Source organism: Diospyros lotus, chromosome 9 (genome assembly GCF_014633365.1).
Source record: "Diospyros lotus cultivar Yz01 chromosome 9, ASM1463336v1, whole genome shotgun sequence".
Classification (NCBI taxonomy): domain Eukaryota; kingdom Viridiplantae; phylum Streptophyta; class Magnoliopsida; order Ericales; family Ebenaceae; genus Diospyros; species Diospyros lotus.
The window spans coordinates 7,788,459-7,807,678 of NC_068346.1; the positions used below are offsets into that span (position 1 = coordinate 7,788,459).

The 19,220-nt window shown below is 42.2% G+C and overlaps 1 protein-coding gene across 1 annotated transcript; it reads left to right on the forward strand.

The window, feature by feature from the left end:
• The first annotated feature begins 742 nt into the window (after window positions 1-742).
• Window positions 743-17,905, forward strand: LOC127810352 (ubiquitin-conjugating enzyme E2 variant 1B-like). The gene is given in 6 exon segments (XM_052349783.1): window positions 743-910; window positions 2,630-2,769; window positions 4,725-4,850; window positions 4,920-4,963; window positions 4,965-5,044; window positions 17,618-17,905. Coding segments are annotated over 6 exon segments (489 nt in total). The 5' UTR covers window positions 743-870; the 3' UTR covers window positions 17,677-17,905.
• Window positions 17,906-19,220: the final 1,315 nt, after the last annotated feature.

Sequence of the window (19,220 nt, forward strand, 5' to 3'; positions counted from 1 at the left end):
CAACAGCTTTTTTCCCACAATTGCATCTTTTATTCTTGAACATTATCATTCCACCATTTACATTACTTATGGCATTTGAGGTAGAAGAAGCCATGAGGTTATTTGCTGAGGTGGGAATGGTGTTTTCAATAAGTGGGAAAGAAGAGAAGATAGTGATTTATGGCATTTGGGTACAGTTTTTATAAACTAAAAACTAACCGTTGGTCATGCAAGGGTAACATTTTGCTATAATCAATTTTCTTTTATTTTTTTATTTCATTGCTTTTGTTTGTTTTAGTTATTTATTTGTTTTAGTCATTCACAAAGTTTTAGAGGAGTACTTTGATACATTCCATTGTTATCAAATTTCAAGACAAACAAATGGTTAACAGTAAGGGGCTTTATACAACATATGCTAATTCCAAGGATGAAAAATATGAGTTTTCAATAATATAAGGGTGTCTTGGTAATTTCTTAAAATTTTAGGGGTGATTTTTGATTTTTACCCTATTTTTAATATCTTAACGAGGCCTTTGTTTTATTTTTTATTAAATTTAAAGATATTTGATATAACTTACTTTTTATTTTTTGTTCATGCGATTCTTGCACCCCATTTTTGGGGTTTTGCAATTGTGATATTCGAAGGCTGTTTTTTATCACAACCGTCCATCTTTCCCAAGTAAGATCAGGGCAAAGATGGACGGTCAGACTCAGTCCCGCACAGGAAAAAGCGTAGACTCTCAAACATGAATCCTCCAAGGATTACAAAAAGGTTAAAAAGGCAAAGGCTTCGGAATTGTGAACAGTAGGTAGGCTTCCGTCTCTTTGCAAGGGACCATCTCCCTCACTCACTCTCTCTAACTGTGTAATTAAACCTAGCATCGCCTCCGAATGCAGCAAGAGATGGGCTCAGAGGGATCGAGAGTTGTTGGTGAGTCTAAAAGTTAGGGTTTTCTGTCCATTATTAGGTTTCAGTTTCTTTTCATGTGCGTGCGTTTTGCGGAATTAGGGTTTTTTCTTAGGTCGGTTGTGCTCGGATTGATGAGCTTCTATTGGTTCTTTATTTGTAACTACTTGCGGCTTTCAGCCATACAGATGTTGGCCCTATGTAGTACTTGCGGCTTTCTGCAAGTCATTCACTGCTAGGGACTATCTTGTGAAGTAATTGAAATTCTTGAAATTAGGAGTGTGAATTGGTTCTTGATTTAAACCGCTAATTTGACGATGAACATCAGCTTCAAAAATGAAAAATGTCTTATGTTAGTATGAACTTAATTTCCTGTGTAGTTTATTGTAAAATCAGTGACTTTCTGATTATCATGTAGTGAAAATAGCGTGTCAATGCTTCCGTTTGACTATATTTCGTGATACTCATATCTATAACTAAAATCACACATGGTGCACTTCAGATTTTGTTCATGCGTTTGTTATATGCTGACAATGGTTCTTGGTAAGTATCCAAAGTGGGGCTAAGTCCAATCAAGAACTGCATGCATGGTTTGGACTTAGAATTATACTACACTGCACAAGGCTCCCTGCTTGTGACGGTCAAGGTCAGATCATTTTTTTATGCAGCCTTATCCGTGCTTTGCAAAGTTGTTATTTTTACAACTCAAACTTGTGAACTTTCAGTTGAAAAAGGAGAGTTGATAAATTAAGAGGAGCAACAAGAATTGATTGTTCATAGTTGGTAGGAGTATTTTGATCCATACTATTTCTCAGGTGACTAGTAATTCAAAACAAATTATTATGTAATCTGTTGTACCGGTTAGATTTAATTTTTAACAATATTTAAGAAGTATAAGATTCAGGGGAAAGAAATATTTTCACTCTCATGTGGATGAGAGGATATAGATTCCGCATCTGGAAGGTACAAAGCGTGGAGTCATGAATGCATGCCCATTCTTCATACGTATAGCAGAGTCCATGTAGTGTGGATGATTGACAAATTGAAGGGATCAGTGGTGTTCATATGTCAATAAGAATGTAATTGGTGATGAAACATGGGAAATGAGGATGAATGCTCCTTTCAGTTTGCTTTAACATTGTGGAGCAATTTATAAGTGATACTAATGTTTTTGAGCTAATACTCTAGTTTGGCGCATAGCAATTTTGGTGGATTATGAGGACCACAGCATTATTTCTCGCTTTTATTTGCAGCATATCGACAAATAATTTCACAATTTGGCTTACTTATTTTTCAAGACTTTATGCACTGTGTTACCTACATTATATCTATGTCCCTCTATTTCAAGTTGCAAGGATCATGTGGAGTGAGTTTTTCCCTGTCCTTGCTCTTTTTGTAATACCAGAGCTTGAGATGAAATCAAAACTTGTCACCAGGTGATGTGCATATAATTAATGCTGTTATGTTAAGTAACCTTGTACTTGATACGTAATCTTATTTCAAAAGATACTGTTATCATTATGGACTATTTGGAAACTAATCTTTTTGTAGTCTTAAGTCAAGTTATAGATGGAAGTACGACGAACATAGCATTTTATGTTGAACTTCGTAACTTTAAACAAAAATCAACCTTCATTAGCTGCTGCAGCTGTTTGCTGAACTTCTTTTGTTGCAATTACAAAAAGACTTCTGAGCTTTTGCTTCATGAATTCAGATCTGACAGAGATATGCGTTTGTTTTCAGTTCCTAGGAATTTCAGATTACTAGAAGAGCTTGAGAGAGGAGAAAAGGGAATTGGAGATGGAACAGTTAGCTATGGAATGGATGATGCTGATGATATATATATGCAGTCATGGACTGGGACTATTATTGGCCCTCCTAATGTACGTTTTTATCATGGCCTTTTCGGTAACTTTGTGTGCATTTCATATCCTTGGCCTAGATTTTTAGCAATATTATGTGCAGCTCTGATTTGCTTTTGATATATTTGTTGGGGATTTTTGGTGGGCTCATGCACACTGTTTAATTAGTGTAACCTTTTTTCCTTAACATTTGGTTACAAGTATCAATTGAAAATCCAAGATTAACCTTCCATGTAAAAACAAAGTACATCTTTTTGATATTTCTCCCATATCAAGACTAAAGGGAACCCTAAGATGAAAAAGAAGTGTAAAGAGGGATAGGACCACAATCTGATCTACAAGCTTCAATTACCAGTGCTGATGGGAGGAAACATTGAGCAGCCTTTCCCAGAAACAGATCCAAAATCTGTCTGGCACAAGTAATGATTAAAAAATTGTTATGCTAAATAATTCTCTCAAGAAATATAAGAAAGTAAGTATAGAACAAACTATATAAACTTCAACTGAATCATAACCTTTTGTTCAAGAAATTAAGAATTCTGCATACACTTGCTAATATTATATAAAAAGTGACTATCTTTTTTATTTATCAATTGCTAGATTAATCTGATTAACCTGTCCTTGGTGGAATTTGGAAGCATGTATGAAGTTACCAGGATTGGCAGGTTTTGGGGTTGTAAATATCAAGTACAAAGACTGTCAAAAATGGAAAGCTGTGATTTGGTTGAGAAAGATAGGGGAGTCTTAGTTGAAGCTAGAGACCCACTGAGGGCTTCAAGTCAAACTGAAAAGATGATCCAAATCATGGACTGGAAGTCTACTATTGAACTTATGGGCAAACTGGTCTTTTGACCCTTGAATGGGCACAACAGCCCAAGCAAAGGAATTTCAAGGTGAAGATTGATGAGACACGTGGTCTAGGGCTAAAAGAGGTGTTGGGATCATTGGTTTCGAATTTGGAGTATAGAGGGCACTTGGTGAGCTACCTTATTTTGTGTGCTACACCTTGTAGTGAACAAAATTTTGGATAAATCAAATGATGGAATTTCACAATGAAATCTGAGGTGGAGGCAGCGGCTGTGATACAATGAATATTTGAAACAAGACCAAACCATTTTGGAACAAGGAAAACCCCTGAAATGAAACCCTAATTTGGTCCACAATCACCCTATAGAACAGTTTTTGAATGTCCCCAAATTTAACTTGTGAATTTCTCAATGAAAAATAGAGCTAATGATACCATAGACTATAATCCAAGGTTGTCAAGGGGCTTGCCTAGGTTCCAGAGCAGAATGTCGATGGGTGCCTCAAGACAATAGAAAAGCCCGGAGGCAGTTTATTGCCGAAAAGTCTGTTTAGATTCCTGTTTTACAGCTATATAACCTTAATTGTGTTCTGGAAACTCTAACTGTAATAAAGAGTTTAGGTTTGTGAAAGAGCAATTAATATAGAACTTAGAAGAACTTATTTTCCCAAGCAAATTAATTATCACTTTTACTGCTGTACAATCTGTCTGCCTCTCAAATTGGGTTATTTAATTATTTTTCTGTTTTCTCATCTATACAGATTCATGATTTTGCTCGTTTCAATTTTTATATTCTTGTTTATCAGACAATTTTTATATTCTTGTTTGATGGGAGCAGGTGATAATTTTGTTAGTGAGGGAGGAATTGGGAATGGAATGGCCATCCCGTACCCAACCCATTTCTATCCCTAGTGTTCACAAATAGGTTTCCACATTAGCTCAATTGAATCAGGTGAGCATCCGCACAAGTCTTGGCCCCAGCTGCTCAATATTGCATGCAGGGAAAGCAAAAAAATGAGAATCGTGATGATAAATTCAGTTTTAAGTCTCAGTTATAATCTTCAGCATTCATGATACCACTACTCATCTTGGCTTCTATAGTTACAAATGCCTGGTGTAAATATAATGTGCCACATTTTGGTGGAGAATCATTAATATTTTATTGATGCAGACGGTGCATGAGGGTCGGATATACCAGTTGAAATTATTCTGTGGTAAAGATTATCCGGATGAGCCACCAACTGTAAGGTTCCAAACTCGGATAAACATGACCTGCGTGAATCAGGAAACTGGATTGGTAAGTAATATTGAAGGAAGGCATTATATTTCATCACATTCTTAACATAAGCCTGTGACAAATTACCAGGTTCAACCTACTCTTTTCCCTATGCTGGCTGACTGGCAAAGGGAACACAATGGAAGATGTGTTGATGCAATTGAAGAAAGAGATGATGTCTCCGCAAAACCGGAAACTACCCCAGCCCCCTGAAGGTGTGTGAGTTTTTCTTCTCAGTTTGCTGCGCCCCCACCCCCCTCTTGCCGGCCATCTGTCTATTTATGTTGATATCTATATATATAAAACATAAGTAAATATAATAATCCTTCCTAGGTCCTAAAGTTTCACTCTATTTTCCTAAAATTCCTAAGAAGATAGGAGGCTAGTGATGTTTCCCTCTCCGAAAAAACACAAAAAAAAAAATGATCCACTAAATTGTCTCGCTCTCTTTTAGTATGAAAGAACGCATACATCCCTGAAAAATCTCCCCATTTTACTTTGTTAAATCTAGCCAATTGTTCTCTATTTGCTTTCTTGTTTCCTTTTGTTCTTCTTTTTAATTAAACATTACTATATAGATAAGTAACATGGACTCCTGTGGCAAAGAATTGAAATGAAATTAAAAACTAAATTAAATATATTGCCAATTAATCATCCCCCCCTTTCCTCAACAAATAGGTTTTCTAAATATACTAAAACTATTGATATTTTCTATTCATTAATTAAGTAAATCTGTTCTTGAGTAATCCCCTTTCTTATCTATTCCCTTTTTATGTAAAGAAAATCAATTAGGAAATGCCAGTAAAAAATTAAAATCAAATGGGAAATAAAAAATTAAGGCTGTAATATCTTAACCTTAAGAAAAGTTTTCTGATCTTGTCCAACATTATTCCCCATAGGTAAGGGGATTAAAGAAGAAATATTTTTTTTTTTTGACTTTGTTATTACTAATGTCGATGTTCAGAATTGGTTGACCGTGATTCGTCGGCCCGCACTGATAAAATAAACACGAATGCAAAGAGAAGAAACAAATAGCCCCAATAACAAATGATACGCAAGAGAGTTTTTACGTGGTTTGGCTAGAATGGTGCCTAGTCCATGACTATTCTCTAATAATTTTGACAAAGTAACAGTATGTAATTGACTTTGCCCATATAATGGTTTTCGACCCCTATTTATAGAGTGGGGTGCTTACAATTTAACATAAATCCAAAATAGTAGGGTAATATTGTGGAGGACAAAGTGTTCTTATCAATTCCATAAAATCGGGAGTGGGTTCCGTATTATTAGGGATTTGGTTTGCCTTGGGTAGGGTAGGTGGGTCCTGTTTTCGTTTATTCAGCGGCCTTATTATCATGCGAGCTGAACGGTTAGGCCAGCGGGCTGGAAACATCGTTGGGAGCTCGCTTGGTTAGGCTGGCAATCTGAGCTCGGGTCTCAGTGACATGTGACCTTATTTTGACGAGCTCAGCCTTGGGCCTGTTGGGTTTCAGGAGATTGGGCTGACCTTCTAGGTCGAGTTCAGCCCATAAGAAGTGATCCAGAAGATACCCATGGCACTAGCCCCCCAGCTCGCAGTGTAATATTCGGACTGGGAGCTGATGTGTGTTGATCAATTTGGGCTATGTGAACTGGCAACCTGCCTTTCAGACTTCTATCCAATCGTTTCAAATAACGCCGTTTTATGCCGCACGTCTTGTCTGAAGAGTTTTTAATGCGCACGTTCCCCATAATCGCTTTAATCCTTACACCTGTGGGTCCCATGGCTTAGTGTATCACCGTTTGATCTAGGGCAGCTTGTCGGTCTTTTCATCCAACGGTGGAATTACCCAACCTATATAAGCGCGAGGGAATTCTTTTCCCTCTCACTGTGTCATTTTAAAGCGTCTCTTGCTCCTGCAGTCTTCTTCTTCCTTCCAACTCTGAGACTATTGTTGACTGCTCTGAAGCTTTTCCGCCCTTCACCATTGCATTTCTACCAAGTCTTGACCTTCGCCTTCAGTATTCGCAACGATCGATCTGAAACGGTAAGTTTCTTTCAACTTATTGGTTCGCTTTACCACTGCTCCCATTCCTTCTGTTGACTACTTTTTCACGCCTCGCCTTCTGGCGATGGCTATGTATCTTTGGGGGTATGTGATGTGTCACATAGCCTTTGGCCTTGTTGATTTTAGGATTAACATTCATCTGTTTTAGAGGGCTTAATAGGCCCGCAAATTTAGCCCCCTCTGTGTTAGGCAATACCTTGTTGTGAAGCGCACAATCTAATAGATAGGAAGTGTCTTTAAGAACTTCGGTTTGTGAGGACTGGTCTGCCCTCAGCGACCTAATTCTTCTTTTTTCTTTTTGCCTTTTTATCATAGATGCCTACATCAGGTCAGAAGCACCGCTACCACAGGGTAGAAGATGATGATACCTCTAGCTTTTCGGAGCACAACTGAGGGGCATGGGCGCGGACTGCGTAGGATGCGATCTCTCCTGGTGTTGAGGTCGCCAAAAGAGTGCCCCAGCGTTGTCAACCCTATAGTCGCCCGACGAGCTGCCGAGGAGCGCGCAACTCGTGAGGTCTTTAAGCGTTATCCTTCAAGGCTGACGATCAGCGAGCTCAGATCGTGTGCTTTAGAGTACCACCTGCCCTGTGGCAGCCGCATGATGGTGCCTTCCCCTGGTGACCATGCAGCCTTTCCTCCCTTAGGGTTCGTAGCTGTTAGTCCCCAACATTTAGAATTCGGTCTTAGGTTTCCAGTTCAGCCCTACCTCAAAGATATCCTCGACGACCTAAAACTTGCACCTTTCCAGCTGACCCCGAATTCTTACGCCCAGCTGACCTTCCTGGCCATACTCTTCAAAAAGAACAAATTTCCTCTTCCATCACCCAAAATCCTTAGGTACCTTTATTCTTTCAAGAGTATCAAGGATGGGCTGTATTATATGGAAGCTCGTTCCTTTGATTGTAAGAAGCTCTTGCTTCAAGGGAAGGCCAAGGGCAAGTCTAACGTAGGGGACTATAAATCACAGTGGTTTTACATCTCCTGCACCTCCCTCCATAATCTTAGTAACTTTAGTTTCGTCCTCGTACCAAGTAAGTGGACCTTCAGCTCGCCCTTGAAAAAATTTATTTATTTATTTATATATATATATATATATATATTACAAGTCTCTTCTCCTATCTTGCAGACTTCGCCGGTGCAAAACTCCAGTTGACCATTTTCGAGGCACAAAGACTTCAATCAGCTTCGAAAGCGAAGACTGACGCAGAGGACTCCGAGCTTATCGACACCTTGCTCCGCAACTACCAGCTCTCTCCCTCTCTTGGTTGTAAAGACATTAGGGAGGAAGATGTAGGAGTTCGGGGCCAGAGAGAGGTAAAGTTTGCTTTCGACGTGGTTGACTTCAACGAGAGTTCGGTCAGGGAAAGCAGAGCTCGTTAAGAGATCGAGGTCGGGCCCTTGCTAGAGTCATCAAAGATGGTGAAGCTTCTTCTCCAAAAGCCTGGCTAATCCGCGAGCTCGCCCGCGGTAATCCGTTCATCCCCTTCTTTCGCCAATATTCGAAGAGCGGAACCTTGCTCTGAAGTAGCCGGCGAGAGTCGTAACGTTGCCGCCCTGCCTGGCCTTGACCCTGCAACTACAGCCGTTCCTTTGCTAGAGTAGGTCCCTGACGCGCAACCTGCCTCCTCTTCTTAGCACGAGGCGGCCGCAGCTGCTGCCAAGCGCGAAAAGTCCGTAGTTTGTGAGGAAGCCCCTGCTGTTGGAAGCAAAAGGAAGGCACCTTCCACTTCGCTTGTCGCACAACATGCTCAGACAAATAAAAGAAAGAAGGCAGCTGCTTCTACTAGGCAGAGCGCGTCCGAGGTTGTAGTCGGGGGGTCATACTTCGGCGTCCTCCTCGACAGCTTGGGCGGGGTCCTTGGTAACTCTACCAAGGCTCTGATCAAGATGGAGGTGTCGGGTGATGCGCTTTCCGACTACATAGCTCATCAGAGCCTTTTGGTAAGAATCTTCACTTGACTTCGTAAATATTGTTTATCTCTTTCTCATGTATTGACCTCTCAAGTTTTACAGGCTTCCATGGGTGTCTTTAAACAAAAAAAAGAGATCGCCTGAGCTGCCAAGGATAAGGAACAGCTCGAGGCCATCATTGAGGTGCTCAGGAAGGATAAGAAGAAGTTGGAAGACGACTTGGCTTTCTTGACTATTGAGTCTCAGAGAGCCCGAAACGTCGCCGAGGGCTTAGAAGATCGGGTGAGGGAAGCTGAGAGAGTCAAGAGGGAGGTCGAAGACGAGCTAGATCGCGAGAAGAGAGCTTACGAGTCGGCCTTCTCCCAAACCACTTCGAAGCTCAATAAGGCTGAAGCGGAGCTAATCAAAATGCGAAACGACCTGGAGCTGACACGTCAGCGAGCTGGCGCTGCATCTGAGGAGGTCTAGCAAATAAAGGTCGATGTTGAGGCTCGGCTCGCCAAAGAGCGCGAGGAGGTTGAGTCCGAGACTTGCATTGTGCTTCTCTTCACCCTGTGGCAAAAGCATCCATAGCTCGACTTTTCTTTCTTCGGCGAGGAGGCGGTGGAGGAGGTGAAGAAATATGTTGCTGAAGCCGCAAATAAGGAGGTTGTCCCAGCTATGTCTGTGCCTGATCAGGTCAGAGCCGACCTCCCCTCAGAAGTAGTAGAAGGCCTGGCTCTCCAGGATGAGACACCTTCGAGCTGAATCCCTCTAGATTGCTAGGCTTTCAAATTTCCTTTTCTTTATTTTTTCTCGTCTTTGTAATGTTGACTCCAAAGCAATACATTTTGCTGTGTTCAATGAACTCTGCAACCTAAAAGTCAAACATAGCAATCATGCATGAATTTAACTTTAGTTAACTCAGAGACAACTTTAGATCGCAGCTGATAAGCTTTAAAACTGAATAATCTCGAATAATGTGTTAAGATTTTATAAGTTTGAGCCGTATGTCCAGTAGGTCGCAACTGTGAGTACTCAAGTAAACGAGAGCAAACCTCAGCTAACATACGATCGCTCAGTAAAAATTAAATTGAATCGCATTCTTTCGTCAAGTTATAGATCGTAATTTGATCCCATTTAACATACCATGACTTTAAAAGGTTTAGCGAGGTCAAGATGAACACCCAGGTGGGTCGCAAACCATGACTTTTGTCAAGATGAGAGGACTCCAGCTAGTGAACCATGACTTATAAGTTTTTGTTGAAATGGTCGCTTAGTAGGCGCCAAACCATGACATTGTGGTCAAGATGAATGGGCTCTAGTTCGCGAGCTATGGCCTAGGGCAAGGACTAAGATGAATGCTTAGATAAGCCACAAGTGATGGCACGTAGGCCAAGTTGAATGGGCCACAGCTCGCAATCCATTGCCTTTTAGCCTTGAATTAGCATTATTTCTTGCCTCTTATTTTTAACAAAAGGTGGATACGATAAAATTTGGTAGTAATAATCATAAGTTCAATTTATTAACGGAGTAATGTCTGCATAAACAGAACATCAATCAATAATTAATATCATGCAACGAAAAGGTGTTGCTTATCGGAAATATGGTACAATAAAATTTGGTAGTAATAATCATAAGTTCAATTTATTAACGGAGTAATGTCTACATAAACAGAACATCAATCAATAATTAATATCATGCAAAGAAAAGATGTTGCTTATCGAAAATGTGGTCTGAGGTGCTCTGCGTTCTAAGCTCGTGGGAGAATAGTTCCATCCATATTTGCTAAGTGATACGCTCCGTTGCCCAGATTTTCTTTGATAATATAAGGGCCTTCCCAGTTCGGGCCTAGTGTCCTGTCGTTGGCCTTGCGAGCTCCAGGGAGAACAAGGTGCAGCACGAGATCATCGACATTATAGCACCGAACTCGAACTCTCCTGTTGTAATACCTCGCGACCTGCTGTTGATAGGTAACCACCCTCACGCGAGCTAGTTCCCTTGCCTTCTCGAGTAAATTAAGGTTTGTGGCTAGTAGTTGATCGTTGTTCTCAGGGTCGAAGGTGGCTCTTCGCTGACTGGTCACTTCATTTTCCACCGGAATCATAGCCCCAGACCCATAAACCATAAAGAAAAGAGTTTCTCTTGTGGTGGTTCGAGCTGTGATCCGATAGGCCCAGAACACTATTTGCAGTTCGTCCACCCAGGCCCCATTTCTGGCCTCCAACTTCGTCTTCAAGATCTGCTTGATTATTTTGTTAACAGTCTCGACTTGTCCGTTGGCTTGGGGATGATCCATGGCTGTGAAACTCTTTTGGATCTCCAGCGATTCACAGAACTGGATGAACTGCTCGCTGGTGAATTGGGTTCCGTTATCCGTGACTATCTGGTGGGGAACTTCTAATCTACAAATGATATTATTCCAGACAAACTTCTCTACCTTTGCCGTGGATATCTGCGTGAGCTCCTTCGCTTCTGCTCATTTAGTGAAGTAATCAATTGTCACTATAACATGCCTGCACCCGCCACGAGCTGTAGGGAGTGGCCCGATTAGATCCATGTCTCATATGGCGAAGGGCCACGGGCTGCTCATTTGCTGTAGATAGGCGGGTGGAGCTTGTGGTATTTTTGCAAACCTCTGGCATGTGTCACACCTCTTTACTAGATTTACGTCGTCTTGCTTCATTGTAGGCTAGTAAAACCCTTGGCGAAGTGCCTTTTGAGCCAAGGACAACCCCCCTAACATGGTTGCCACAGTGACTTGCATGGATCTCCTTGAGAACTGCCTAGCAGTCAGGGTTATCGATGCATCTCAACAACGGGGCTGTGAACCCCCTTTTGTAGAGCATATCATCATAAAGTCAATATCTGGCCGCACAAGCTTGCGCGCGATGCGCCTCTATCTTGTCGCTTGGCAACCTCCCCTCCTGTAGGTAGTCGATAAGAGGTCTCATCCATGAGTCTGGGCTTACCACAATCGCCAATATTTTGCCTTGCCCTTCCGTGCTTGGTGTTTCTAGGAACTCCACTGGAACTATCCCCAACAAGTTTGCATCTCGGGCTGATGCCAAGCGAGCTAGGGCATCGGCGTGAGAATTTTGGTTCCTTGGCACTTGGTTCACCTCGCACCCCTCAAAAGTGCGAATTAGATCCCGAACTCTCTGGAGGTAGGCCACCATCTTCGAGCCCTTCACCTGACATTCACCTTGTATTTGACATACCATAAGCTGAGAGTCACTGAAGATAGTCAGTCGCTCCGCCTTCACCTCTCTTGCCAGGCGTAATCCTGCCAACAATGCCTCATATTCTGCTTCATTATTGGTTACTTTAAACCCGAATCTCAACGCATAGGGAATTTTATGTCTCTTCGGGCTTATCAGGAGTACCTCAGCTCCATGCTCGCTGGAAGACCCATCTACATATAACTCCCAGGACGGTCCCTCTGACGATTCAGGCTTCTCCTCTGCGGGGCCCGTGAATTCAGCAATAAAATCCGCTAGCACCTGCCCTTTTATAGCCGACCTCGATTTGTACTGTTGAACTGAACGAGCTCCATAGCCCACTTGAGTAAACAACCGGATGAGTCGGGCTTTTGCAAGACCTGCTTCAGCGGGTATTTGGTTAGCACATCAACCCGATGGGCCTGGAAATAAGGGCGCAACTTCCTCAACGCAACCACTAAGTAGTAGGCGAGCTTCTCCATCGGGGTATATCTCGTTTTCGTATCTAATAGTTTGTGGCTTACATAACACACTGGGTATTGCACCCTGTTCTCTTCTCGAACCAACACTGCACTGATAGAATATTGAGACACCCCCAAATAGACAGTCAACTCCTCTCCTTACTTTGATTTTGATATGAGCGGGGCCTGTCCCATATACTCTTTCAGCTGTTGAAAGGCGACTTCGCATTTTTCCGTCCACTGGAAATTTTTTGCCTGCTTTAACACATTAAAGAATGGAATACATTTATCTACCTTGGAGACAAACTTGCTGAGGCCAACGATCTGGCCGTTAAGGCTTTGCACCTTTATTCTGGTTGGTGATCTCATGTCAAGCAGAGCTCGGATCTTTTGGGGGTTGGCCTCAATTCCCCTTTCATTCACCATAAAGTCCCAAGAATTTTTCAGAAGGTACGCCAAACGTACACTTAAGTGGATTCAGTTTCATTTGATACTTCCTCAGAATCTGGAACATCTCCTCCAGGTCGCGTACATGTTCGACAACCTGCTTAGACTTCACTAGCATATCATCTACATATACCTCTATGGTTTTTCCAATCAAATCATTGAACATTATATTAACCAGATGCTATAGTTGCTCCTGCGTTCTTCAGCCCGAAGGGCATCACCTTATGGCAGTATAACTCTTGATCTGTGATAAACGAGGTATGCTCCTCGTCTTCGGGGTTCATAGGAATTTGGTTGTACCCCGAATAAGCATCTATGAAACTGAGAAGTTGGTGACCAACCATTGCATCAACGAGCTGATCCATTCTGGGTAGAGGGAAGCTATCTTTTGGGCACGCCTTATTTAAGTATATGAAGTCAACGCATGTCCTTCACTTCCCATTCTTCTTCACAAGGATTGGGTTCGCTACCCAGACCGGATAACGGGTCTCTCTGATGAACTTGTTGGTCAGGAGCTTATCCACTTCTTCTTTTAGGGCCGTGTAACGTTATGCAATCATGGCCCTCTTCTTCTAGTGAATTGGCCTATGGTCGGGGTTTATGTTAAATCGGTGTGACATCACATTCGAGTCTATCCCACCATATCTTCATGGTTCCAGGCGAACACATCTAGATTTGCTTTAAGAAAATCAGTCAGCTGGGTCTTTATCTCAGGGGCGAGGCCCTTACCTAGCTTGAGACACCTCTTAGCATCCCTGCCACTAACCACAATATCTTCTAGCTTGCCTACCGGGCTGGCAGCTTGGTTATAGTCCACCTTGCGTGGATCTAGGTCATGATCGACTCCCTTTTCACTGATGACATGTGGCCCCCCCTTTGAGACAACATTGACTTTCCTTCCTTTGAGTCCCATTTTTAACTCGTAACATCTCGCTAAATATTGCTCGCCTCTTATGCACCCAATCCCATTCGAAGTTGGGAATTTGATTGCTAGAGCTCTGGTCGAGGTGACCATATTTAGATCGTTCATTGCGGGCCTCCCCATGATGACGTTATATGCCGAGGGGCAGTCGACGATCAAGAAATCAGCCATCACAGAAGATTGGCGATCTGAATCCCCTACTGTGAGTGGAAGCCTAATACGCCCTGCCGGAGTTACTGCATCTCCATTGAAACCATAAAGCAGCTTTGGGGACACCATCAGTTGGTCTACCCCCAGGCCCATCTGGTTAAAGCATTCCCTGTACATCACATTTACCGAGCTGCCTGAGTCTGCCATAATCCTTTGTACTTCAACATTACCAATTCGAGCTCGGACCAAAAGAGCGTCATTATGAGGCCAGTACACATCTCTAGTGTCTTCCTCTGTGAAAACAATGTCATCTGGGGCCGTTTTGGCCTTCTTTGACGGTGCCTCCTACCCACCATACTCGGCGAGCGAAAGGTGATCGGCCTCTCGCACACAACGTTCGTGCGACTTGTTAGAAGTTCCTGCGATATGAGGCCTACCATGAATAGTGAAGATAGTTCTTACTGCAGGTGCTCGATCTTGCTCGGGAGCTTGATGAGGCTCCGGTTGAGTCGACTGCAGGGACTGCTGACCTCTTGGTCGTACCACATAATCATGCAAGCGACCTCTTTTGATTAATTCCTCTACCGCGTCCTTCAATGCCCAACATTCGGAGGTGCTGTGCCCCACCTCGTTGTGGTAGGCACATAATTTGTTCTTATTTGCTGAATCTGTTGGGAGTCCTTATGGGGTTAGGCCTTCTGAAGTCCTCCTTGTTCTTCTCAGCAGCGAAGATCTTGTCTTGGGCGTCGGATAGGATACTGTAGTTCTCATAGCGACCTTGGCGTGGAGGTTGCTCGCTCCCTTGTTCGTTCCTTGCTTTCTTAGTGACCTGATCATTAGGATTTTGCCCCGGACCCCCTTTGTCTTGTCACCATTGCCCCTCTTCTTGCTCTGGTTAGTGCTTCTAGCTTTATCCTTTTGGTTAGTTGGCTTCTTTGAGTCAAAAGTTTCCTCCCATCTAATCTTCTTTGTAGCTCGTTCATAGAACTCACACAGGTCCCTTACGGGGACTTATAAATGCTTTCGTAGAGCTTCCCGTCTTTCTGAAGCCCTACAAATATAGCAATCAAAATACTCTCATCCGATCGGTTCTCAACATTATTGATCTCATGTCTGAACCTCTCAATGTAATATTTAAAGGATTCATTGGACTGTTGGAACACCGTAGCAAGGTGACATGACGGGGTAAGTTGTCTCCTAAGTAATCTGTACTGGCTGATAAATTTTCTCTGACATTCCTCCCAACTATAGATACCGTGAGGATGGAGACTTCTTAGCTAGGTCCGAGGTAAGTATCCCAGCGTTGTGGGGAAGACACGGCATTTCACCAACGAACTAGAGATTTGAAGAGCCATTTGGACGTTGAAAGCATTCAGATGGTCATATGGATCGCCATCTCCATTGTACTGAGGGATGTTGGAGATCTTGAATCTGCAAGGGAGAGGCTCTAGCTCGATTTTCCTGGAGAACAGGGTCCTTTCTCCACGGTCTTCCCTCCGATCATGAACCCTATGTTTCGCCTCCAGCTATTGGACTCTCTGCAGTAACTTCTCCACGGTGGGGTCCTGATCCACAGATCGCCCCGTGGGAGACCGCCTCTCTTGTCTACTGTCTCGTTCTGGCGAATAGTGATTTCGTTGTATCGATTGTCTCTTGTTCCTAGGATTTGGTGAGTTGCGGCATGTGGCGCGACCCGAGCTGACCCTGACCGAGCTCTCTCCTCGGTGCGGATCCCCACGTCGGCGACTCCCTCCGCGAGCCTCTTCGCGGTGATCTTTATAACGATTCACTCTCAACCCCAAACTTGTGGGGCGCGCCTCCAGTTCATCCCCCCAAGGTCGTCGTTCCTCCGATCTTCGGGACCGCGAGTTTGAGAAATGCATCCAGCCCGTCGCGATGTTCCTCTAATTTCTCTTCTGTCTGGAACAAGTTTTTCACCCCGAGGCTGAGGGACACCCCCAGGTGGTGCGACCTCCATTTGCCTTGGGGCGATTTGGGCCTGCGTCTGGGCCAACGCCCTAACTGTATCTGCGAGCTGCATGACAATATTTTCCAATGCTTCTTGATGTTGTTGCCAGACCTGAATCGCCTCTATCATGGGGACAGGGGTTACAGGTGGGCAAACCACGAGGGGATTCCGGTGGTAGCTCTAGCCAATGGGGAGAGGTAGTTGCAGCGGTTACGACTGTGCCCCCAACTGGCGGAACTTCCGACGGTTGGCTAACATGGTCTCTGGGTTGGCTAACCACCACTTCAGAACTCCTTGCGTTTCTTCCTCTTGCCATTGATATTGATTAGAGCAGATCCTTCCTCTAGCGCCAAAATGTCGACGTTCAGAATTGGTTGACTGTGATTCATCGGCTCGCACTAATAAAATAAACACGAATGCAAAGAGAAGAAACAAATAGCTCCAATAACAAACGATAAACAAGAGAGTTTTTACGTGGTTCGATCAGAATGATGTCTAGTTAACGATTGTTTTTTGATAATTTCGATAGAGTAACAATATGCCATATAATGGTTTTCGACCCCTATTTATAGAGTGGGGTGTTTATAATTTACATAAATTCAAAATAGTAGGGTAATATTGTAGGGGACAAAGTGTCCTTATCAATTCCATAAAATTGGGAGTGAGTTCCGTATTACTAGGGATCTGGTTTGCCTCGGGTAGGGTAGGTGGGTCCCGTCTTCGTTTATTCAGTGGCCTTGTTATCATGTGAGCTGAACGGCTAGGCCAGCGAGCTGGAAATATCGCTGAGAGCTCGCTTGGTTAGGCCGACGATCTGAGCTCGGGTCTCAGCAACATGTGACCTTGTTTTGATGAGTTTAGCCTTGGGCTTGTTGAGTTTCAGGAGATTGGGCCGGCCTGTTGGATCGAGTCTAACCCATAAGAAGTGATCCAGAAAATACCCATGACAACTAATGACTTAATATATAACTTCAAAAATATTTAGCAACTGCTAGTATAATAATATACAAATGTTTGTTTATCTATTATTCTCCTTAAAGCAACTTTAACATAGAAGGCTGAATTAGATTAAATTTATTGAGTGCAGTCTTTGGTAAGTTCTCCATAGAGGATTGTATTTTTTAAGATGAACCTAATGTGAATTTGAATTACTTTCCTCTTTTGCCATTGTTGTCAAACTGCAGTTTTTCATCTGATGCAAAAGTAATGTTAGATGGAGAATGAAATTTTTCCCGAGGGCACCCAGACGGGGCCTCAGCCTCGGCGAAAAAATCTCAGTTCAGGCTAGATATGTCAAAATTCGAATGGTTACAGTAAGCTGTAGAAATGTTGATGTCAGGGCATCGCTTGCCAAGTAAACTGAAGGATTCATGCATTTCTCTGTTTAAATGATTTGGGAGCGCATCTTTCTCGTTGCTTGCTGATGATGTTTCATTTCATATCCAAATCCTCAACTTGAAATGTACCAAATTTCTGATTGCTTGAATCGAAGATGTTCATCTCCAATCAGAATTCTCAAGTCGTAGAATATCAAAATTTTGATTGCTTGAATGGTGGACCATTGGGATGCTTCTCCCCTCCCCTGCTGCTCCTCTCTCTCTCTCTAGTGTAATATACCCTGTAGAAGGAAGATGGCATCAATAGATGATAAAGGCTGTATAATTTTTATTTTTGCAGGAAATGAAGAGGGAAGGGTGGATCAGAAGGGACTAGTGCTGAAATGTTGTATCCTTTGAAGTGAAGGGAGAACACAATATGTTGTACATAAACACATGCATCAGACAACTCGACCTCTGCCGTAGTTTCTTCATCCTATATATGCTTCTGTTAAGACCCTGCAGACCACTCAATTTTAGGATCAATCCCCAATCTTAGGATTGACTTTTAACCTATCATCAAATATGTTTGTATAATAAGTTCAACTCCCATATGGATTTGTATCATATTTCTAAGCGTCTCATCTTACTGCTGGTGTCGGTGGCATCTCTAAAGCACCAATATTTGTGTATCCCGATTTCGTGGGTTTAAGGGGCTTACGAAGATGTTACGAAAGTGTCTCGTGTTCCTTGAATGTGCCTGATCTTAGACGTGTGTTAAAACTCTTTTTTTCAGAAAAGAAAAAACATAATAATAATTTTTGAATGGTAGGAGGTCTTGAGTAATTTTTGAAACATGATACAAATCCCACGACTAAATTGTTACGTAATAAAGTTTTAACAAAAGAAATTATATTTGGAAAAGCAGGACAGGATAACTTCTTTTATAAGCAAACAATTACGTAAAAAATCACATCTGCATTTTAAATAAAAGACATAATTCTAGCTTAAGTGGTTGATCAAATTGGGATCTGTGTTTTGATCAAACCCAGATCCATATGAAACTCAGGCATCGAATAACACTAAGAATGGGGGTAGTTTTGTTTTTCTTTTTTTTTTTTTGGGGGGGGGTTGTTGGTGGTGGTGCTTGTGGGTGTACGGGACTGGGGAGTAGGTCCATGGCCAGACAATGAATGAATTGTAACAATGGGGATGGTGGTGGAGACTGGAAAGTGAGGCCTTATCTGAAGTGGGGGGGCCTGGGGGGGGAAAGGACAATGGTTTGGTCGGAGTTTGCATGCCGTATTACGTAGAGTAGTAGGAGCCCTATGTGGACGCATCAAAACCAAAACCGAGCAAAGACAAAAACTCATTAAATTTAAGCCCCTCGATGTGGACATTATTGAACGAGACCTTCCTTGCCAATCCCCAATCCCCGTCCCCTTCCATTTCTTTCCTTCTTTCTCTCAATTTCTATCCCACCGTCGCGGCTTAGCTCCCCTCCCCTCCCCTCAACGGCGTTGTCCCTAAATAGTCTTACAATATTGAAAAAACTTTAACTTATAATTTTATACTTGTTATAAAATATTGATCCCGTGAATTATTTTTAGAGACTTTTATATAAATTATTTATTATAGTAGTATTTGTTAACTAAAATATGAGTTAAAAAAAATAAAAAATAGAAAGCATTATAGACAAAGGTCATTTTTATTGTATTTGTTAAATTTATCTAACAATCTTTAAAAAAATCATATAACTTCTTATCTAAGATTATTTCGATAAATTTATCTATTCCCCTTCAAATAAATTTATCTGAAACCTTATATATATATATATATAAATAATTCATATGTTCTCCAATATATTTTAAAAAATTTAATAAACAGTCTGATAAAAATTTTGAAATGTTTCTCATCTTTATCTTAACCATTCTATAACTTGATTCAAAAAACATTTCAATTTT